The 24438-nt window shown below is 36.2% G+C and overlaps 1 protein-coding gene across 2 annotated transcripts in view; it reads left to right on the top strand.

Annotated features, from left to right (window-relative positions):
- Nucleotides 1-20418, top strand: part of LOC140168460 (uncharacterized) — a 45246-nt gene extending 24828 nt beyond the window's left edge. Inside the window, exons 1-8 of one of the 2 annotated variants that reach the window (XM_072191857.1) lie at nucleotides 6391-6524; nucleotides 9850-10125; nucleotides 15612-15722; nucleotides 16322-16558; nucleotides 17275-17382; nucleotides 17670-17918; nucleotides 18616-18742; nucleotides 19127-20418. In XM_072191857.1, coding sequence (XP_072047958.1) covers nucleotides 9891-10125; nucleotides 15612-15722; nucleotides 16322-16558; nucleotides 17275-17382; nucleotides 17670-17918; nucleotides 18616-18742; nucleotides 19127-19385 — 1326 coding nt within the window. In that variant the 5' untranslated portion in view covers nucleotides 6391-6524; nucleotides 9850-9890 and the 3' untranslated portion in view covers nucleotides 19386-20418. Of the gene's footprint in view, nucleotides 1-6378; nucleotides 6525-9849; nucleotides 10126-15611; nucleotides 15723-16321; nucleotides 16559-17274; nucleotides 17383-17669; nucleotides 17919-18615; nucleotides 18743-19126 lie in introns of those variants that run through there. The other variant, XM_072191858.1, reaches the window with a different exon arrangement.
- The last annotated feature ends 4020 nt before the right edge of the window (nucleotides 20419-24438 follow it).

The raw sequence follows: 24438 nt of genomic DNA, 5'->3' as shown, positions 1-24438 counted from the left end.
AAGAAAAAAATTGAAGAGGTGCTGCGGTGCACATCCCTGGAGTTGACATGGAATGGGCCAGGTTACAATTTATGCAGACTTGATAGAATAGGAATGCAGCATGGTGGTATTTTATGTTATGTGAAAGATGGTGTTGTTTTTAAAGAAAAGTCTAATTTGCATGATGATAATATTGAGGCACTCTGGATCGAGATCAATTTGCCACATACAAAGCCTCTCCTTCTTGGTACAGTTTACAGAGTACCCAACTCGAAGGTCGATTACATTGACAAATTAGATCAAGTATTTCAAAACTACACCTCCTTATATGATGATGTAATAATTGTAGGTGACTTTAATTTAGACTTATGTAAAAGGTATGAAGCAAGTAAAGTAAATACTCTTGCCACTCACAGTAACATGAAACAACTTATTAAAGATTATACAAGAATAACTGAAACAAGTAAAACTAAAATTGATTTAGCATTTGTTACCAAACCAGATAAGGTATCATCTTCAGGAGTTCATAATCTTGGTCTTAGTGATCATTGCATGATTTATGTAATACGTAAAAATAAACAAATTAAACTGCCTCCAAAAACAATTAAAACTCGTTCATTCAAAAAATTTAATGCTGATGATTTTATTGACGACATGAAGAACATAAACTGGAATGATATAATGAATTATAATGATGTAAATAATGCTTGGGATGTTTGGAAGAAGACATTTAATGATGTTTGTGACAAACATGCCCCACTTAAAGAGAAAAGGATTAAAGGTCATCTTCCTGAGTGGATTAATGGGGACTACATTAAACTGACTAAAGATAGAGATTACTTCTTTTCAAAAGCACATAAAACTAATGATCCAGAAGATTGGAAGATGGCTAAGTCTTTAAGAAACAAAGCAAATAACTTAAATAGATACTTAAAAAGAAATATTGTACTGATGCCATTGAAGAAAATGTAAATAATAATACTAAATTATGGAAAACAATAAAGAAACTAATTCCAAGAAATAATGCAAGTGTCAGATCTATTCAAACAGATGATGGGTTTACAACATGTAATAAAGATATTGCTAATGAATTCAACTCATTCTTTACATCAATTGGAATTACTCTGGCTCAAAAATTTGACAATGTAAATAATAGTGATGATGATTCATGTAAAAATGTTACTAATGATGAATGTAATGATGATGATGTATCTAGTAATTTTAATTTTGGTTTTATTACTCCTTCTTTTGTATTTGACGAAATTTGTAATTTTTCAAATAAGAAGTCCTCTGGTCTTGATAATTTCAATGTGAAACTCTTGAAACTTTCTGCACCAATTATTTGTGACTCTCTTGCCTATATATGTAATCTTTCATTGTACACTTCTATATTTCCTTCTGATTAAAAAATAGAAAAAGTCACACCTATTTATAAAGATGGTGACAAATCAGATGTAAGTAACTATAGACCTATCTCTGTATTATGTATAATTTCTAAGATTCTGGAACGTGCTGTCCATGACCAATTGTATTCTTATTTATCTAAACAAGGTATTCTTCACCCATCTCAATCTGGTTTTAGGAGTAACCACTCAACCACTACAACCCTTCTTGATACCTCTGACTACATTCTTAAAAACATGAATGATAGAAAATTAACTGGTGCAATTTTCCTGGATCTCAAGAAGGCTTTTGATACCATCAACCATAGTCTTTTAATTAACAAATTAAAGCAATGTGGTATTTCTGGCTCATGTCTAAAATGGTTTATTTCTTATCTCAGTAATAGGTCTCAAGCTGTTAACATTTCCTCTATTATGTCTGACTTTAAAGATGTGAATATTGGTATTCCGCAAGGTACAATCTTGGGCCTTTATTATTTATCATTTTTGTAAATTCACTTCCAAACTCTGTAAACTGTAAAACTATAATGTATGCAGATGACACAACTCTTATTTGTAGTTCTAATGATGCAGCAACTCTTCAAGCAGAATTAAATGAAAATTTGTCAAATGTTGCATCTTGGTTGAATGAAAATAATCTCACCTTGAATATCAAGAAAACAAAACTCATGATTTTTGGTACTAGTTATATGCTGAATACATTTGATGACATTGATGTTTCATACAATGGTAATAATATTGAGAGAGTTGATAAATTTAAGTATCTTGGTGTTGCATTTGATCAATTATTATCTTGGCATGAACATGTAAACCATCTCTCTTCTAATATCTCAAAACGAATTGGCATTATTCGTAGACTCAAATATTATCTCCCAAATGATACCCTTAAAATGCTTGCCAATGCCCTTGTCATGCCACACTTTGACTATTGTAGTCCTGTTTGGACAAATTGCATAAACTCTCTTTCAACTTCACTTCAAGTACATCATAATAGACTTGCTCGTATTCTTTTATCAGCGGATATAAGAACACCTATTAAAGACATGATGGATTCTCTTAACTGGGATAAACTTCATACAAGATGGGAGAAACAACTTCTGATTATTGTGTTCAAGTGTCTTACCCATAATGCACCATCATATTTATTTTCTCAATTTTCTTATATGCAATCTCTTCATACTCATGGTACTAGAAGCCAAACTTTCAATTCTCTTGTCATTCCAAAATGGAACATAAATCCTGGTAAGAGGACTTTTCACTACAGATCATGTTATGCTTGGAATAGACTCCCCCAAGACATCCGTGGAAACTTTGATTCTATGACCGTTCATACTTTTAAAAACTGTATTTCAAAATTGTGATTTGACTTAATTATTTGATTTATTGAATTCCACAAATTTATATAATTTTTTTTGTCTTTTACTCACTATTTGATTGTAAAACTTGTACAATGTTATCTATTCTGTATAATGTAATTATTACTTGACCTGATGTACAATGTAAATACTGTATTTAAGTAACTTTTGCTTCCATGCATTGCTTTTAATTGTTATCAACTTCTTTTATTATATTGTGTGCTGTAAATTGTCACTCAGGGCCCCCTTGGAGATCAGTACCAGTTACTGAAGGGGCTACCCTGGTTAAAGAAAGAATAAATAAATAAATAAATAAATAAATGTCCTTAACAGGAGCAACACTCAGCAAAAAGCTGATGCTCTCTATGAGTCTCCCCATGTTGCTGTAGATTCATTCTTCCCTCTAACCACAGTAAAGGTTCATAATAATAATAAGCCCTGGATGTCTGATCAAATCAAAAAACTTGTCAAAAAAGACAGCTTGCCTTTTCAACAGGTAACAATGAGGTGTACAAGAAGCTGCGTAACAAGGTACAACGTGAAATTAAGAGGGCTAAGCAATTCTATTATGCTAACAGGGTTCATATTCTTCAGGCTACCAATCCACGGAAGTGGCATCAGCAGATCAAGACCATGACGGGAAATACAAAATCTGAAGTCAGCATACCTGTCCCAGGAGTGGACAGTGAAGCGAATAAAATCAATGATCAGTTTGTGCAGGTCTCCTCCCATATGACACCTTTGGATCTTTGCAATCTTGAGACCTACTTACCGGCCATTGATTCCCCTCCATTGCTCTACCCATGGGATGTGTATGCTGAACTCAGTAAAGTTAAAGCCAGTAAAGCGTGGGAATGGTGGTTCTGACGGACTTCTCCAAAGCGTTCGATATGATAGACCATATCATCATCATTGAGAAATTTATCCACTTAGGAGTCCGCAGATCCATCGTTCCCTGATTGTGTGACTTTGTCAGCAACCGTATGCAATGTGTCCGCTACAATCAGTCACTCTCTGAGTTCAAAGTTCTCAATGGTGCCCTCCACAGGGGACTAAACTCAGTCAAATTGGCTTCCAGGTTATCGTTAATGATGCAGTTTAAAGACCAAAGATGCAAGCATCAACTGTTGGAAGTACGTGGATGACCTGACACTTGTTGAAAATCGTCCGTATTCCCAACCAAGCAAGCTTCAAGATACACTGGACGAGTTCACTGAGTGGAAAAACAAAAACAAGCTTAGCTTGAACCCTAACAAGTGTCAGGCCATCCAGGTCTGTTTCAAAAATGTACCACCGCCCTATTGAGCTTAAGATAACTGGTAAGCCCTTGAACTATGTAACTGAGGCTAAGCTACTAGGGGTTTACCTTCAAAATTACTTGAAACTGGACAAAAATGTTAATGAAATTACAAATTACAAAATATGCTAAAATTGCTGAAAAATTTTGGTTTCAATGACGAGGAACTAATTACTGTGTACAAAGGTTATGTGCGCCCTATTCTTGAGTACGCGCAGATGTCACCTGGCACTCCTCGTTAACAACAAATCAGACAAAGTCACTTGAACAACTCCAAAGACGTACATGCAGGGTCATTTTAGGCCAGAGATTTACCTCATATGATGAGGCGGAGCGCTTGTCAGATAGAAGAGAAGATCATTGTCGAAGCTTAGCCGAAGGGCTTGCCGATTCAGACCGTACCAAAGATCTTCTTCCTCCATCTAGACAAAGTGCTCATGGTCGCAACCTTCGCAATGTGCATAAATTCACCCAACTGCGATTCAGAACCTCCCGCTTCCAAAATAGTCCCATACTATTCTTTGTGGACCTGCTAAACAAGTAATGTGTAATTTTTCTTTTTTATTCATGTGCTCATTGTATCCTGCATGCACAGTGGCCGTGCAATCACCCCCTTTTCTGAAGTGTATTATGCAATGTGTTTCTTTCCTTTTTTTATTAACATTTAATGATACTATTTTAAAAGTGCAATATTAGTTTCTGTAAATTAAATTTTATACCATTTTATGTGTTTTATAGATGCAATTCTTAAAAAAAATATTTTTGAATGTTTGTTGTTTTTATCTTTGTAAATTTATAATGTAATTTGACCTTCGGGTCACCTTTTGATAATAAGATATGAATATGAATATGAATATGTTTAGGGGTTATGTTTAGGGTTAGGATTATGGCATAGTTTATAAGTTAGGGTGAGAAGTCCATAGTGCTCAAAAGCAATGTTGCCCCACAGGGCTGGCAAGTCCATCACAAATAGCCCCCAAAAGAGGGCAAGTCCTGAAGCATGGGGTAATCAATGGGTAAATATTAAGAGGGTAAAAGTATGTCTCTTTAAGTATGAAATTGCTGACTGGTTGTCTAAAACGGAATTGCAATTTCGCTACAGACAGCCCGTAACCGATTTCATAATCAGAGACAGTCCGTTACCCATCCCATTCGCCTCTTTTCTTGCCATATATATATCAAAAATCCATTAGTTGTAAGTCTTTACTATGAAATTATTTACTTAACCATCTTTTATCTGCGTTATTTGTTTTCTTTAGAAAAAAACAACATGTTCAATAGTGTGCTTGGCGTTATTGTTTCTTTTAATTTACCAATTTACATCCATTTGTTGTGTTGCTTGCTGGTGAATGGTATCTTGCAGTATTATTCTTTTGTATTTTTGCTAAATTTATTAACATTTATAAATAGTGGTTTCCAATTCCGACAGCCTCGCGGAATAGACTGCTTTGCAATCGCTTTTGATATTAAACAATTTACCCCAGCTATGCTTTTTAATACATAAAACACAATACATCCCCAGTGGTCGCTCTGTCCGACGGTTTTCGAATTAGAGTGGTTCTTGATCATTGTGAGATGAGTTGATATTGAAATGTGAATTTCAAACAGGCGGTTGTTTGATGATATGTTAAACTACGTACGTAATTTTTAAGAAAAGGTGAACTCTGATGGCGCTAGCTATCTTAAATTGGAAATATCGGAAAAGGAGTAACAAATAGCAAGGGGATTTTGAAAAAAAATCTTTTCACCGTGAAATGTAAGGAATAACTGCGCCCTCAATTTGCACCCAAATATACAGTTCAGTTCATAGAACAAATATTACCACAAAAAAGCCGAAATATATGTTAAAAATAGCTAAAAATATATGCATAGATTAGTGTGATAGTTGTTGGTATTGTCCAGGTCTAGAATTGAACATTATATAATTTTTTTCTTAGAAAATCTAATAATGATCACACCAAACAACCGTGCAAAAGGGGCTATCGAAGTAGGACTACTCGGGGAAGTAGTCGTATTACATCTTCACTATGATCTCAATTTTGACCCTTATCAGATTGCGTTCACCTTTCCTATTTGTCTACTCCACTACAACAGCTATGCTTGTTCTAAAATACGCACATCTGAGTTTTGGGTGTTTTAGATCGGTAATCACTATGAATCCGTTTCATCAGAAGTCAGTGAAATTATGTGATATTTGTTGCAAGTATTGCAAACAGGGTCAACGATATGCAGATGGAATGGATACGATATTTCACTTGTTTCATAACATCTCCTTTTCAGCATACCGAATAAAAGGGCTCTTACCATATTAATCATTGCTTCTTTTTGATTCTTGGTTTTGTAGTTCCATACGGCAGTGAAACTACCGTTCAGTTCTGGCAAGACGAGTATGTTGTGAATGAAAATGATGGGGGTGTAACGATTAGCACCGTCGAACTTTCCCAAATGGAATAGACCTCCCAGCTGGATTAGCACCTTGTACATCGGCAGGTGGGCATGTTTTTATTATAAAAAAAAGAGTTTGAGCAAGGAGGTTATATAACATGGAGAATTAATAGATTACGTGACAGATGGTTCCTTTGATACCAAATTCATTTACTGACAAGGTGATACCTCTTGTTTCGAACAAAAGAGTTCCGTCATTAAATTGGTAACTGCACCAACAACCGCTGAACCCGGCACGCGAATATCAAAATGTACATGTAAATAAAAGGAAGTTTTATGTTTTGAGAAACTGGCACCTTTTGTTCCGAGGTAACCCAGAGGTGGGTTGAGTGGTCTCATACGCACAGAGGAGCCTTTAGAAGTCGATGTACAGTTATTTACCGCTCACCTGTTTTAGATAAATCAATCGAATAGTCTCCCTGATTGACTACCAATCACACAATAACGGCAACTTTCGGTATTTTTACCGGCGTAAACTTTGCGATGATGTAACAAAATGTTGAACATAAGCCGGAAAATATACGCTTAATTCCCGTATGTATTGTGCCCATAGTAATCGTCGCTATAAACTTTCAATATGTCTCGATTAGGGGATTAATGAAACCATTGAAGATTTGAATAGATGTATATTATTATTATTATTATTGTGTTATTAATCAACACTTATTATGGCGCTCTAAACAATGAGCACAGCGCCATACAACATTTACAGGCAAAAACGAAGCAAGAAACAAATACAACCAACATTAATACAAATGTGTTGTATAAGCAAACGCTTGAAAGCAGGCACAGACACCGCCTCCGTCAACTGGATAGGCAACTCATTCCAGAGCCGTGGAGAGGCAACAGCAAACGAATGATCACCAGCTCTCTTATTTGATCGTGGAACCTTGTTGTATCTGACGAGGAGCGGAGTCTGGGCCTATTTTCGTGCGTTACCGTGTCGCTGAGCAAGGTAAGCAGGTCACATAAATATGTTGGAGCGACATTCATCAAACACTTATAGACATACAACAATATTTTAAACTGTATTCTGTCCTTCACTTGAAGCCAATGCAAGGAGTTCAGGAGATCCGCAGAGCACCTGTCCCGTCCACAAGCAAAACCTAGCCTGGCCGCCTTATTTTGGACACGTTGTAGCCGTTTGAGGCCGGCTTCACGAGCACCAAACAAAAGAGAATTAGCATAGTCTATACGGCATGATGGCAGGCTTCCTGAGAAATAAAACGGCGTATGCGCCACAGATTGCGAATGTGGAAATTGATAGCTTTACAAAGGGTACTAATATGGATGGCCATGTTCATTGAACAATCAAAAGTTACACCCAGGTTCTTAACAGAGATTGAAGGCTGAATTGTTTTACCATCAAGCATCAGTTGGACACCAAATTTAACACTCATGGGCCAGCAACAACAACAAAAATATGTTTTTTCTAGATTCAAATGCAGTTTGTTTTGCAACCTCCACATATTAAGATCAGATATGCAATTGGTAATACGATCCATTGTCCGCTCACACTCCCCGGGGACTTTATGATCAAAAGCAGCATTAAATCGGATGTCATCTGCGTAGCAGTGAAAACTAATATTATGACGGCAAATGATATCAGCAATTGATGAAATATACAATATAAAACCTTGAGGACCTATGATAGACCTTTGAGAATAAGTGAGCACATGTTCATTGGATAAGGCATTCTTTATGAAAACCTTGGTGGTACGGTTTTCAAAATAAGATCGAAACCAGGAAACAACAGAATCACACATTCCAAACAGTACAGTCTTGCTGTCCTCAACGAACTGGAGAAAGTCGTTCTTCACCTTTAGCAGAGCAGTTTCCGTGCTATGAAACTTTTTGTAGGAAGACTGATTTCTTTCGCCCAGGTCATTCCTGTCTATATGGCTACCTACTTGACATGACGCCGCTTTCTCGATGACCTTTGACAAGAACTTGATATTGGCCATCGGCCTGTAGTGCTTAAGAATGTTATGATCAAGGTTTGATTTCTTTAGAACAGGTGTTATTATAGATTGCTTAAGAGTGTCAGGGAATGTTCCAGAAAACAGAGAACTGTTAACAACCTTGGTTATTATAGGTAGTAAAATAGCCAAGTTGTCCTTGACTAGCCAGGTGGGCAGTGTGTCCAAAGAGCAGGCCTTACAGGGGAACTTCATAACGATCTTCTCAACATCACCTGTTTCTAGGGATTCAAAGCCATGCATATTTGCACAAATAACTTGATTAGGATCAAGTGATCTTTCCCTGATCAACAAAATCAACATTAGCTCTGATTTTCTCAACCTTAGATATAAAAAATGATAGAAAGTCATCCACCAGTTTCAGATTTGGATTCCAAAGCAGGAAGAGCTTTTGTTGATTTATTCAGAAGTCCATTGATTGTTGCATACATATCCGAAAAGTACTCAGTTTTAGCTGTGACGATTGATTTATTAACAAGTTCTTTCTGAATCTGAAAAGCTTCATAATCGTCTTTCCGACTTTTCCGCCACTTTCGTTCAAGTCTTCTGCCCTCGCGTCTCTGGATATGGACATTCTCATGGTACCAAGATAACTGCGGAGTAATGGTACGTTCTTTAGTAACGACTGGACACACTTCATCGAGGACAGATGACGTTATAGTCTCATAATCTTCTGCCAAGACATTGGGGTCATCAGATTCGTAGGGGAAATCAACCAAGCGATCAATAAGTAGTTGATTAAACAAATCAGGGTCCAGTTTCCCATAAGGACGAGAACTTGTAACAATCTTCCATGGAGGTGGTTTGGCATACTTAACAGTGCAAGTAATTATGTGGTGATCGGAGTAAAACTCAGGATGGACGTCGTGTATAATGGTCGTTTTATGAGAATGTTTCGTTTCGATACTCTTTACATCATAACGCAAGAACCACGAGAGCTACAAAAAGTTACTGTGATATTTAAATTCTTCTTCAAGCCCATCTGAAAATATAACCACGACCATTTCCAGTAGAGGTTATACCATGATTCGACCATTTCACAATTACTCCAGCACACTGTAATTGAAAACAGAGATAAAAAGAATAGCAGAAAATGGCAAAAAATTACGTTTTACAAGGCAAACAGCAACTTTTCAAGGCATTGTTGACATGGTGCCTTCGCGAAAGAAAGTTTTTGTACTATAAAGACCTAACTTTTGAGTTGGTTTGTATATTTTAATTTGCAAAATAACAACAATAAGGCGCCCTGTTTTACCGCCGCATTCAGCAACTAATATCATCACAACACTTGTAAACAAACCGTGCTCCAGTTTGATTGACAGATAACGTCAGACTCAAACTAGTCTTTTTATCACTCTCTTTCATTATATATCCCTTCCTTTTGTACACAGGTTATTACACAGATAGTGGTGCTTTACCTACACCCGCTAACATGGCTGACTTGAATGACTTTGTTCCAGTTCTCAACGACCCTTTGACTGCCCCTTCGTTTTATTATAACGAACATAATATACAAAACTTCCAACGATGGAGTACGATCAACATAAAAGACGATAACCCAGGCGTGTGCGAAGCTATTAAGACATTCAATGTGTACCTTGGCAATATAATTGGCGGAATTCCTGGCGAACGATCATCGACTCGGGTGAAAATAATTGACGATGATAGTAAGATTCTTTCCCCATTTTTCGTAATATTTGAAATCCATGAAATATATAAATCATGTAGACAATTTAAAGGTTTATGTACTAATTAGGAGCTATAATTGAAGACCGAATTAAAAAGACTAGTTTGCGTATGACGTCCTGTCAACCAGACCAAAAATGCCGTATTGCCCAGGTCAGCAACCAATCATGCCGCGCCTTTGCCCTGACGTCAGACGCAAACTAGTCTTCTTAATTTGGTCTTCAATTATATGTGGAGCGTTGAGTAAGTTGTCATGCGCAGATGACGGTTGCTGTAGATGTAGTAGACTTTGGACTCAATTGCGCATGGGCTGAACACGACCACCGCTTTCTGAGATTTTGACATTAGTTCAATAATACAATTCATCACCAAATTCAATTGTGTGACTGTGATATTATGTTTATTTGTGTGTTATGTATCGGTATGAATTCGAGCGAGTGCCGAATTGATAATGTTGATCAAATTGAGTTGATGCATACTTCTTACATTTCTGGTGATCTTTCATGTCCACCAACAATTAATTGTAAATCTTACTCCTCGACGTACATATTGAAATTTTGATATGGACGAATCACACCTATTGCGATTAATGAATTTGTCAAAGACATAAAAGTTGTACAAACTACAATCCCGGTCATAAATAGTTCGAACACTTGTGTCATCGTAGGACTGTTTGAAACCATATTTCTATATTAAATGCTCTATATGGATATATTTGATGCCCATGGATAGCTATCATAATCACGTGATATCGTTATGACGTAATAATGTTTGTGTGTCCTCGCAAAATAGGGAAATCCAAAAAAACTATACAAAACATATAGGCCGATATAAGTAATGTTTGCAACCAGTACAATACGTTATTTTAATAATAATAGAGACATTGCGATTTCCAAACGTTGACAGCGGACGTACGTTGATCTATTCAAAACCACTCTCCTGTATCGAAGCGAGGTCACGTATTTAGCTATTTTTGAAGATATTCCACGTGCGAAATCGACGTAGATACATCGTTGAAAATGCACAACATTTGTCCATTTTACAATATATTAAAGACAGTCAAAGATAATGAACATATGAAGGAAAGTCTAATTATTATTATCATCCTTTTTGTTTGTAACAAATCATTATAATAAAGGTACAGCGATGTGTTAAAAATGGACTAAATTTAAACGCAATATTCACACGCAGAAATTACCCATTGAAATGTATGTGATACTTTGCGTTATAAAAATTACATTGCGATTTCCCATTTTGGATCCAACGTAGAATACAAAACGCAGATGCTACGTTGAAATATGCTGATTTTACCTCATGTCTAAGTCCATGCAACGCGCCCAATTTTCAGGACGAAAAAGTCTCATTTTGAAAGTAAAGTCATGATGTATGTATGTAGTGATCTTTAATCTACCAAAATATATGTTTTTGGGCAACTATAATATTTTGGGAGCACAAAAAAATAATTAAGTTTAATCAGCATGTTGGTCAAAATTTTAGGGACTCAGGGGGGGCCGGCCAAGATTGGCTGAATTTTGACGTTGTCATTGGTTTTACACGTAAACACAAAAATGTCTCAAATTATTCCAAAACTGTACGTATGTTATTAAGCACTATTTTATCAGTCTAAGTCCGTTGAGGTTCGCCAGTGAACCTCATTGTAAGTACTGTTTTTTGAATGTTTTGTATGAATAACGCACGGTATGTTTATGATATATACCTAAAATTTCCCCCATTGTGTATCACGGTTCGCGTGGTCTAATGGTAAGGCCGTGTAAAATTAATATTTTGGTTCTCGTCCCCTCCCTCCTCAATTTCTGGGATTTGTCAGATTTTTTTTTTTTTTTATAGATTTTTCAATTTTTTAGACTTTGGAATGATTTATGAAATCTTCATACATATAAATAAGTTTATTAGAGAACAAGCATCACTTCCAAGTCTTTTTGTGGTACTCTAGGGGTTTATCCTCAGAATCTCACATTTGAAAAAAAAAAAAAAGGGCCTCATCGTTTCCTCGAGCACTGTTGGAGAAGACCGAAAACTACTGACAATGCTAATTTTACATTGAAAAAAAACAAAAACAAAAAAAACACCTCCCTCCCTCATCAATTCATGAAAATCCTCTGGACGAGAACCAAAACATTAATTTTATACGGCCTAATGGGTCTCGCCTGCGGTGCATAGGGTCCCGAGATCGAGTCCCGCTCACTACCGGCTATAATTTTTTTTTTTTCACATTTATTTTGAATCCAAAAATATTTATTTTTATGTGAAAATTTATACATTCACTGAGAAATATATTTTGTGCATTTTTTTTCTGTAACGGGGCCAATAGAGCTAAAAACACAACTCAACACGGGGCGTCCAATGTCCAGGCAGTGTTGCCGTCATATTGTCTGTTTTGTTTACGATATTGGCTGTTGCCACAGTGAATAATGTAGTCCACCATCGTCTGATCGGGACTGTTATATTTCCATCACTATGCCCTCTATCGACCTAGATTAGAAGCTGTTAGATTAGATCAAATATTATAGTCTTTATTCTGGCTTTCTTGTTCTCCTTCGTGACGAATGAGCACAATCCAGTCTGGAACCGAGACTAGCAATATTCAACACCGTATTAACGTACGCGAAAACGTACGCGAAAACGTACGCGAAAACGTACATGCTACGTTCTGCGTTTGGAAAATCGCAATGTCTCTAATAGGAAACATGCTAATTTTCAGTGGTGCTTTTTATATGTCTCATTCTTTGGTCGACACTGCGCGAAAAATGCAAGAACCTTCGCTGATTTTGGACTTCAATAAATCCAGTCAAAATGGATTTTGACTATCAGCTAATTGGAGAAGATTGGTTGTCACTGCTGTGCATTTCAGAAATGTCCCATGAACAATAGTAAAAGTTTACTACAGTAAAATTAAGTATTTCTTGGCCAAACTGGAACATGCGTGTTACGTCCAATGTAAGGCGCGTGTATGCTTTCTCTTGTACCGCGCTATGGGTGCGTGTGTTTGGCCAAGAAATACTTAGTAGTTTTTGGCGGAAAAGGGGCACACAGGGGTCAATTTTTAAAATCGTTCTAATCTGTTTAAATATCAAAATATTCCTCTTATTCATAAGAATTTAATGTAGGTATGTCACAGTGGCTGCACAATAATTCTGCCACACTGTGCATGCAAGCATAACAGTGAATTGAAAAGCGCGCGCTTCAAAGTTGACCAATTTTAGAAAACATCATGTCAAAAAATGAATTTCCTCGCAATGCTTCATTTATCCAAAATGTTTGAATTTTTAATATATGGTGTGTGAAGCCTTTCCGAGGCTACCATCGGGTCCGCAAAAATTAAATAGTGTTTTGTTTAAGAGCTACTGCCTGTTTTTATGGACTTTTGAAGATCGCTCATAAATCAGTAAAGGCCTATTGATATAAATGGACCTACCACCATTTAGCTGAAATATTAATCTTTCTTAGCATGTAAATTATTTCCGTCGACAACGAATGACACTCTTCCCTTGCCTTGAGTAAACTAATTAAAAACAAAACATTATCAAAGAAATTTTTAGGGAGTAATTTTCCAAACCACAATAGCTCTAAGCCATTGTGTGTGCCCAAGGCCATACTATTTTTGTATACGCGATACAGTAGAATGGCTGTTCTTTTTACCATTTGTCTCCCCGTGTTAATCCAGATAACAAAATGTTAATTTAAAGTCTCATTGCAAATGAATTTTTATTTTTACTTTTCGGATTTAGCTTTGAGCAATGGTGACACATACCATGTTTACAGAAAAAATGAAAATTCTATTCCAGACATCGTCAAAATGTCAAACTTTGTATTTTTTTGTATTATATTTAAGTAATTAACTGCAGTTTCTTTATTCAACATCATAACAGGTTCATACTTGACAAATTTATGGTGAATGGATAGACTTTCATTAAATATTGAAAAACCCAAAACCACTCATGCCTAATTTACATAATAATATCATGAATGCATAATTAGCTGTAATTAGCTAATTTGCATAATTAATTACTTTTTGTGTATTTTTTGTTATCAATTGAAATAACTTTGTATAGATATGTGTGCAAAAAAAACGCACCCTGATATCATGTACGGTTTTCTATTGGCATCAATTTTGCATATTAATTAGCTGAACTTAGTCATTTTTTCACCTTTAATTTGTCTGTAGATTGGCTGAAATAGCTAAAATAGTATATTTGGTTAATTAATTATAATTATTCAATGATAGATTTTTAAATTTTGTTTTCTTTAACGAAGTACAGAAAGATAGGCATTTAACATGTGATACTTAAATTAACGCTGCTTTTTCAAGCAAGGGTCCAAATAAACCTTCAAAATCTCGAAATGTGCCAATTTTGTCATTATAGCCATTTGTGGCAGGTTTTAATTCCATTTACGAGCATCTTAAAATTGACACTACATCACAATGCATTGACCGATTTCAATTCCGTTTTTTGATTTTTGATTCTTTAATAAAGCTCATTCATGTAGAAACATTAAATAACGTGTTTCTGCTGCGCTTATTTTTGGGGTGATATGCCTACTATTTGTGATGTACGTATCTTGAGGTATCAGCTGAAAAGTCAAAGGTCGAATATGAGCTTCATAATGCAAAAATAAATATCTGATTTTAACCAATGGTCTCTCATTATTCGGTTGCAAATATAATTTATTCAAATAATAGTTTGCACTGTCTAGGATGTTTAATTGCAAAGGGAACACCAACAATTTGGTCATGGTCAACCGAGTTCAAAGGTCACTGACCTCTTTTACCCCGTTTATGTAACGAAACATCCAAGATATGGCAAACTATTCTTTTTGGTGTGTTTTCCAAGGATGAACAAATTGAGAGTATATTTAAAAAGATCGGCACATTTTTTTTATATTGACCTTTGTAGAGCCCAAAATAGGGTCTTTTTATAACATTTTTGCTTATAACTCGTGGATGGCCATGATAGTAGATCATAGATAACTATACCATTTCTGAATCCTAATGACTAGAGAAATATATACTTTCATATGGTTTTTAAAAAGATTGGAACAATTTTAAAATTTGACCCCATGTGGCTTTTTTGGCGCCAAAAGAACTACCATTCCATCAATATTTTGGCATACTTTTAGCATGATGTTCAGGGGATATCTAGGAAATGCATATTTATAGTGAACAATTTATGCTGCAATGTTAATGGGAATGTTAGGTGCAACCTGTGAGCAGTATTGTTGGTTGTAATTAGGCTTGTATAGTCAATAACGATAAACAAACTTTAATAATCATTATCACAATGTACCGCGATTCCTCGAGATTATTTCGGGATAATAAAATCAACTGCTTGCAGCAAAAATAACTTTTTTTCACGTTTTTTTTCACGAATGGCAAGCAGACCCCTTTTTACTTTTAGTAGTCATGTGAATCCGTTCTTGATGATGTATTTTACTTCCTTACATGTAGCTGTGTCGTTTTCATTGGCCCAAGATACGTTTACTACGATTGAAGGAGGTGGATCTGTTGCTATAGAGATTCTACGTTCAGGAGCAGGCACCATGCAACCAGGAAGCGCAGGTGATAAGAAATACATTGATCATGTACACACTTGTGTATCAATCAGGGTCAGTTGTAGAATTCATTCGATGAAATTTAAAAAAAAATATTTGATACAATTTATTCCATGAAATTATCACGAAAATTTGATGCAATTATCAGTTACATTTTGTCGATGGAAACTCATCGATTACAAAATGCGATCATTATAAAGAAAATGTGATCGATGATAGCTCTGAGTTCAGTAAAAAAATCGATCATTATAAAGAAAATGTGATCGATGATAGCTCTGAGTTCATTAATTCGCGATTAGAGATCAAATTACCTCAGTGATTACTAGTTGTAATAGAAATGTGTCCCATGTTAATGTTAGCAAATGTTAAATTCAACACTATTTTATGTCAGAGTGCCTACCAGGCTAAAAGAATATTCACAGGGAAATTCTGATCAATTTCTGTCCAATAGATGTAGCTGGCCAGCCTGAAAAATATCAGAGGGGCACTCTGCTCCCGACCCTTGGTCCTGCCTACTACATCTACACTTTATTTCATAAAGTCATGATACTTAAATCCCTGGGCTTACAAGCATCATCAAAAACACATCTGTTCATGTTTTTTCAGAGCTGACTTTCACGGACAAAACAGCTACTTCGGCAGATTATAACAATCTGCAATTTACTGTCAACTTCGATGTCTCTAACAGCGCAAATACCGAAAGCGGGGCCGTGGAGATCAAAAATGACGAACGGTATGAAGAGACCGAATCATTCAACGTAAATCTTGGTACACTTACACCTGACGGATGCAGTTCATATGGACAATATGAATCGGCCGTAGTTGTAATAACCGATGATGATTGTAAGTCAAAATAATGAGTACGACTAATACATGACACTCTCCCAGCCTCCCCAATAAATAACCGTTGCTAGGTTCGATCTGATCACCGGATGCCCTGAACTTCCGAGATTTTATATCGTATCCGATACGATTATTTCTTTCTTTAGTGAGCGGATTATTACCGGATTTCATGCGTGGTTGTTCAAGTCAAAATGTTAACCAGATAATTCACTTTTTCTGTAAATCACATAAGCCTTTGTTAGTAGATCTGATATGTCGTCATTTGACGTCACGCCATGCCGATATGCACATCGTTTAAGTAGTGCGAATTTAAAAGCCTTAAAGTTAACCTCAAGTTTGTTACTGACGTCAGAGCCTTTTTGTGGTTGTACAGCAAGCGTGTCAACAAACCGCCCTTGTATACGTGCAAGTACCCTCTGCGCAATGCGCGAGATCAGCGAAATACACACAGTACGTCACTTCCGAGCGTGAACCAATGTGTGTATAAAGCATACCGCGGAATCATGGCGTGCTGCCTAGGGCGTGCTGCCTATGGGGATCGACGCAAAGTCAGGTACCGCGTGAGGAAACTCAAAAATAGCGCAAATAGCGCGAGTGTACACAAAAGATACTTCGCGCGTGTTATTAATCGAAGATATAAAGCATCAGAGGTCTACCCGCAAGGCTTATGGGATTTATCGAAGAGGTGAATCGTTTTCGTCTGTTTAATCAAACAGCACGCTTTCGGTTTGTCGTTGAAAGTGGCGCCAGTATTATCATACCAGAAGGAGGTTCCAGACTATTTGAAATAAGCCGAGTAGGAACTGTACAAAGCAAAACTGTAGGTGAGTGATTTGTGATTAATACTAGACAATATTCAGATTATGCGCGTAAATAAATCATACTTCTTTCTAATGTAGAAATATTGTGGAAACAATTATTAGTTCTGATAGGCGTGTTTACTTTTGTGCGGACTTTATGTATGTGTAATTGTTTTGTTTAATGCATGTCTTGATGGATACATTAAATGTAATCAAATAATGTTAACCTTTTGAGAATTCGCGGTTTAGGTTTATATAAACCTTCCAGATAATAAAATAAAGGAAAATACGCATTGTCTTAAATTATGCAGAAATTGTTATCAATGAAGGGACAGCTGATTTGGGAGATGATTATACCATTTCTCCAGCACCTGTAGGAAGTGTTTCATCAGTAGTATTCCCTGCAGGCGATGATGATGCGACTATTACTATTGCCACGGAGGACGATGAGGAGTTTGAAGGCAGTGAAACCTTTACATTAACTCTTCGGGATCCTCTTTATCCGAAAGGAAATCGTGCAGATCCCTATTCATTGATCATCTCCATTGCTGACAATCATGGTAATTATTTTGTATAATTAAAGACCGAATTAAAAAGACTAGTTTGCGTCTGACGTCAGAGGAAAGGCGCAACGTGATTGATTGCTGACCTGCGCAGTACAGCATTTTTAGTCTACTTGACAGGACGTCATACGCGAACTAGTCTTTTAATTCGGTCTTCAATTATAGCTATGTGACATTTTCTTCCATCTCCCTATTCTCATGTGTATTATTCGCAAACATCAGACACATATTTTTTCGGGGCAGTGTTTTTGTGGGCGCTAGCATTGGTTTATGCAGGGTCGGATTTACCATTGACCAAGATGGGCCTAGTCCTAGGGCCCCCGAATTGAAGATATTCTCTTTTTCAATGTTGAAGTTGGAATGATTCATCATGAACAAATCATTTTGCCAAAACTATGTTTTAATTCCTATCACAGTACGGGACAAACTTTGTCAACATTTCTGTATCTCAGCTTCTGTAAATGTCAACATCTTCGGGGGCTGTGTAATTGTGAGTTATTGTGAGCATTTACATGTCCTCTTTCATGTATGCTTGAAAGGAACGACATTTGTTGTTGTATACGTAATTTTTGAAGAATTTGATTTTCAAAATATACCAGGTCACCTTCCGTTAAATCGTTTTGAGTTACTACTGTCCAACTCTTAATTACGATCTTCAAACTTCTGTATCCTTTTGGTTGTTTGACCTTTTTAGGTAATTCTTCGACCAATGTCGCGACCGAGGTTTCAACAATCACTATAGTCATTGCAGCAGCAGTTGCCTTTGCAGTTGGAATTATTGCGACCATTATTCTTGTAGCTATTGGGATATACTGTAAAAGGTATGGAAAACTCATTTTTTATGGGGGGGGGGCACCTGTACTTACACTGAATAAGAATATAAGATACGAATTTGTCCTTTGCCTATCAATATCGCTTAAGGGCTACGCAGTCACCCACTACTCAAAATATTGGCCAGTCCATCCATTACTCCAGCAGTTTTACAGAAAACGTTTTTATATAAATATCTGGGCTCCCAGGCTATAGTGCTCTCAGTATAAGATGTTTTCAACCATGTAATACCTTTTATTTAGTAATGTAACTGACATGATTAATGAATAAATAATGCTTTAAACAAATCAGATCGATAATGGGTCTAGGGTGTTGTTTGAACACACAGCAGTATCAAAATACTCCATAAAATGTGTATTTGTTTTTTATTTTAGAAAAACGAAACCAGAAGAAGGTATATCCTCATACTCCACCTACGTAGCATCCCCGTCCACGACGCAAGGTTCAATTATTATACCACAGAGTTCCACGGTGCAATCCACGGCTCAATATTCAAATACTAGTAACCCAGTGGAGGGACACTACGACGATACAGGAATTGAAATACCTCTTGACAACATGGGATATGAAAGTCTAGGCGCTGACAGAGGTGTGCCAAACAGTTACCAGGGGCTGTACAGCTCTGTACGCTGATGTTTCTAACAAATATGGACCATGGCGATATCAATTGACCATTTTTATATAAAACTCATGGGGGAATATCTAAGTAATTTACATGTTCATTTGTGTTCAGTTGTCTGAGAGGGCAAATACATATAAATCCGATGGGCAGCATTTTAGCCGTGTGTTACCGCGACAATACCGTGCGAAGCGCTCAAAACTGTTCAATTGTGTACTTTCTTAGCCACAAATAAAGGTTACATTTTGTGTTTACCAGGTCAATTTTACACCCTAACAGGAGTGAAATTTTATTTTCGAGTGGGGTTGGTTCTTTTCTTTTGAGGAACCCACGGCAAAGGCCACACTGCTGTTGACAATAATCTGGGAATCAACCTACATTTTGGATATGAATTTAGGAACATTGGGAACTGAGAACGGATGATTTTCGGCAAAAATTAGGCTTGTGAATTAAATATTTTGGCCTAGTGAGTGAACTAAGAAAAACAGGTTGTACAGCAAGCTATAAAATTAAATTGATCTCAAAATGTTGCTATAGTTTTACACTTTTGGAAGTTGAGCTAATGAACTGGAGCATGATCCTCAACGTGGGGGGGGGGGGGGTGTCTACGGAGCTACTGGAATATCTAAGAATAGGGCCCGCACGTACCTGTAACACCTTTACATGTAAATCAACCCCCAACAAAAATTGACAATTGACAATTGAGTTATGGAAGAAATGGGCCCAACTAGGCAGCAGTGATTAAACATGAACTCGATTATCTCTTAGTATCTAGTTGGTCAGATATAGATGGAGGCCTCTTACTTCTATACTATACTAAAATGGTGGGTACGGGATGTGCGGCAGGTCTGGGGTGCATTATAAGACTCTTTGGTATTACACTGTGTAGCAATTTTCAGAAAACTTGTTTAGAGAAGGATTTTTTTCTTTCAAATTACCCCCCACACACACACACACACAAATCTAAAAAAAATATACGCAGATATTTCCAAGGGCTGTCATTGTCCTCGGAAGAGCAGGGTCACAAATAAAAGAGGGTCATAAAGTTATCTACTAATGTTACAACCAAAATGAGTTATGGGACCAATTTTTGAATAACTCGTTTTTGGTGTGAGGACGGGGTCAAAAATAATTCAGCATGAGACATATTTGGGATCCTCTTTCAAAGAAAATGACAGTCCTCTAATTAAGGTGGTTATAGATATTATCAATATAACTAAACTATTAAAAACATGTAATAATCTACATGAAGATTTTAGAATATAAAAGTTTATCCATAACACATTATATATATTTTGAAATTTGTTAACAAAATCACGTTTGGGTTGACAGTGACAGTTGGCATCCCTTTGGAAAATAAAATAAAATAAAATAAGGTTTTCAAAAGGGATGCCAATTGTCAAGCTAAACGTGTTTTGTTAAAAAAGTAAATCTTAGATACATATATGTGATTTGATCAAGCAAAATCAGTCGGAACTCGGAAATATTAAATTGTCGGTTTCTTACAGGAGAGTAAAGAGCATTTACAAAGCTGCATTTCGTAGAAATCCCCATTGAAATTGAACATTCAACCGGTTCCAAAGATATGAGCAACTAAAGAGTTTCCAAAACAAAAGAAAACAAAAGGAAATATTTCCTTTGTTTGGCTATATCTCAAAATCAATATTTCCGAGTTCCGACTGATTTTGCTTGATCGCATCACATGTAATGTGTTCCATGCCAATGAACGTTTTAAACAGAATATTAAGTCTCGTTTGTAACTTTCTTTTCATTGCACAATTTGCTCTCTTTCATTGATGTAAATATTATGTACTTAGCAAAATGTGTTTATATCTTTTGTAAAATATATGTTTTAATTCTAAATTCATAACCTCATGAATATACGCGGTGTGTTTAATCTAATCATACGCGGACGCAAATGCAGGTTATTGAAAAAGTGTAATGACCGCGTCTCGTGACGTAACTAAGATTACGCGTTACAATGACCGCATTGAGTGACGTGTCATGGATTCGAACAATTTACGCGGACGCTGGTCCCCGTATTCAGACAGCCCGTGATTGCTTGCGAGTGTCGTATCGGTATTTCCTTACCAGGCTATCCCATTTTACAGGGAAAACGAAAGATGTAGATAGAATTGTAGTTTTCAAATTTAAAAGGAGAAAATGGGACGGTTATGAAATGAGGTTAATTGCTTCACATCTGGCATTGTAAAAATCAAATATAAACTTTGTACTTCAAGACCTCGGAATATCCCTCGGAGCTATTCCTCGGTTACAAAGCACAGTGTTTAGATATTTAACAATACCCTCAAAACAACTAATGCGCATTCATTAACCTCTCAATATTAATATTAAACAAGTGAGAGCAGCACCAATGCTTATGAAGCTGTTCATGTAAATAAAATGAAAAATAAATTGGAGATCGGAGCAGATTTTAAACTACTAGTGGCTGTAATTTTTAATTAAGGTGGCAGTTGAATAATAATATGATTATAACATTATATGTGATGCGATCAAGCAAAATCAGTCGAAACGCGGAAATATTAAATTTTCAGTTTCTTATAGGATAGTAAAATGCATTTACAAAGCTGGATTTTGCAGAAAACCCCCAATGAAATTGAGCAACCAGTTCCAAAGATATGAGCAATTAAATAGTTTCCGAAATAATAGGAATCAAAGCGAAATATTTCCTTTGTGTGGCTATATCTCAAAATCAATATTTCCGAGTTCCGACTGATTTTGCTTGATCGCATCACATATATAGAACCGAACTAGACGTGCCCTCCGTTTATTAAAACCCTAAGAATATCACTCCTGTCGTAACTCTAACCCTATTAAAATACCGTAATTCCGTATATGTTGTTGATTGCGTGTCCAACAAGTGGAATGCCGAACAAGCGGCATGTAAAACTGTAGTCATTTAAAAGTAAATTTGAACAATGGTGGCGCTATTTATCTTTGAATCTAGTTTGCCTCTTTACATGGGGTAGTCACTTGTACAGGGTGTCCCAAAAAAGAGGCCCCTCATTGCGCCCTCTTTTTCTCCTATTTCTGAAAAGTTGATTAAATATATTTTGGTATGTAAAGAAACCTTTAATCGTTAGCTTTAATAAACCAAAACAATTATTTCAATCGGCTGACAACTTCTGAAGATATGCCCTTTTGAATAAAAGCACCCGTTTTTCACTCTGTCCACGGATAGCAAACATAGTATTGGTTGGGTTGGCTCATGCTGTGGAGTGGCCTGCACGATCACCAGACCTCACACCACTTTTTTTCCTTTGTGGCAAAATCTAAGATCTTCACAAACGTATTACTGAATGCATTCACAAGTATCCGGCGCAAAAGTATGGAACGCAACGCAATTGATGCAATGAGGACCAGGGCTGAAACCTGTATTCGCCAAGGAGGCAACCAGGTAGAGGGCAGAGCAGCACAGTAAACTCAGTTCAGAAGAACCAAAGACAAACCAAACAGCCTTTTAGGGAAAAAGAGAAATGACTTGTGTTGTAAATAAAAAAAGAAATCAAGAAACAACAAAGTAAGAAAGTAAGAAACATAATAAAACAAAAGTAAGTAAAGTAAAGCAAAAGAAGTCCCATTCGGCATCCATTTTACCCACAAATTAATGACACTATTAACAAATTCCATTGCCCATAAACCCACTGGGTAAGCCCATTCCATAAATAAAGTTATTTTATAACGTTATCATTGAGGAATGTTTGATATTCATGCATGGTATGTGTACTCCTTTTCAATCTTTGAAGTAGCCAAACTTTCTCCGTGGACAGAGTGAAAAACGGGTACATTTCTTTAAAAGAGCATATCTTCAAAAGTTGTGAACCGATTGATAAAATTGTTTTGGTTTATTAAAGCTAACGACTCAAGGTTTTTTTACATACCAAAATATATTTGATTAAGTTTCCAGAAATAGGAGACAAAGAGGGTGCAATGAGGGGCCTCTTTTTTTTGGGACACCCTGTATAATGGTATTGGAAAATCGTACAAACAAATTAACAAATGGCAAGGACATTAAAACATTTTATCATGAAATGTAAGGAATAACTCAAATTATTTTCCTCTGTATTGATATGTTAATACCGGTTAAGCATCATTAATTTGATCTTATGCGCTAGTTTGTAATGTTTTAATGTTTCAATGTTCAAGTGTATGATGCGTACGCCTCGTCCGTTGTTTGCATATTATTTGACTAATCTAAATTAAAAATATATGTACATAGCGCCCTCAATTTGCTCACAAGTGAACAGTTAATCGAATAAAAATTATCACAAAGAAACAGAAAAAAATGAACATTTTAATCTATGTTAAAACTACATATACGTGATGCGATCAAGCAAAATCAGTCGGAACTCGGAAATATTAAATTTTCAGTTTCTTATAGGATAATAAAAAGCATTTACAAAGCTTTTGTTTAGCTATATCTCAAAATCTATATTTCCGAGTTCCGACTTATTTTGCTTGATCGCACCACATAAATGTATGTAAGCGTGGTAGCTGTTGGTATTTGCCAACAGCTAATACCAACAGCTTCAGCTACAGGTCTAGAATTTAACATTATATAATATTTTGTTAGAAACATTAATACATATTCACATCAAATAACCATAATAGACTATTATTTTATAGTCTTTGGCCTTGTGGCATGATTTCATGTTAATTTTGTATTAAACTGATATACTTCTACACGGACCACTCTATCAAATGAACTATAAATCTTTTTACTCACTACAATATTTCGTCCTTCACATCGGAGGACTTCATCAGGTATGACTGATATGGTCATCTGATCTAATTTCCTGGGAAACTAGTTTCCGGTATTTCTTAATCTCTTCTCCAGACTTTAAAAGAGGATCGTAGATGTGACTTATGAACCATGCTGCCAATATTTCTGATGGGGTTAGGGGAATATATAGTTGAATTACAAATAAGTCAATGGTCGCATATCTCTATGATGAATGGCTAATGAGCTAGAGAGCGAATATGAACAAGGTCAACACCCATTACATCTAGTCTGTGTTACAGACCGTGTACCTATATTATCCATAG

This window comes from Amphiura filiformis, chromosome 13, assembly GCF_039555335.1.
Source record: "Amphiura filiformis chromosome 13, Afil_fr2py, whole genome shotgun sequence".
Classification (NCBI taxonomy): domain Eukaryota; kingdom Metazoa; phylum Echinodermata; class Ophiuroidea; order Amphilepidida; family Amphiuridae; genus Amphiura; species Amphiura filiformis.
Note: the sequence above shows the minus strand (reverse complement) of the source record. Positions and strands in the feature narration are given on the sequence as shown.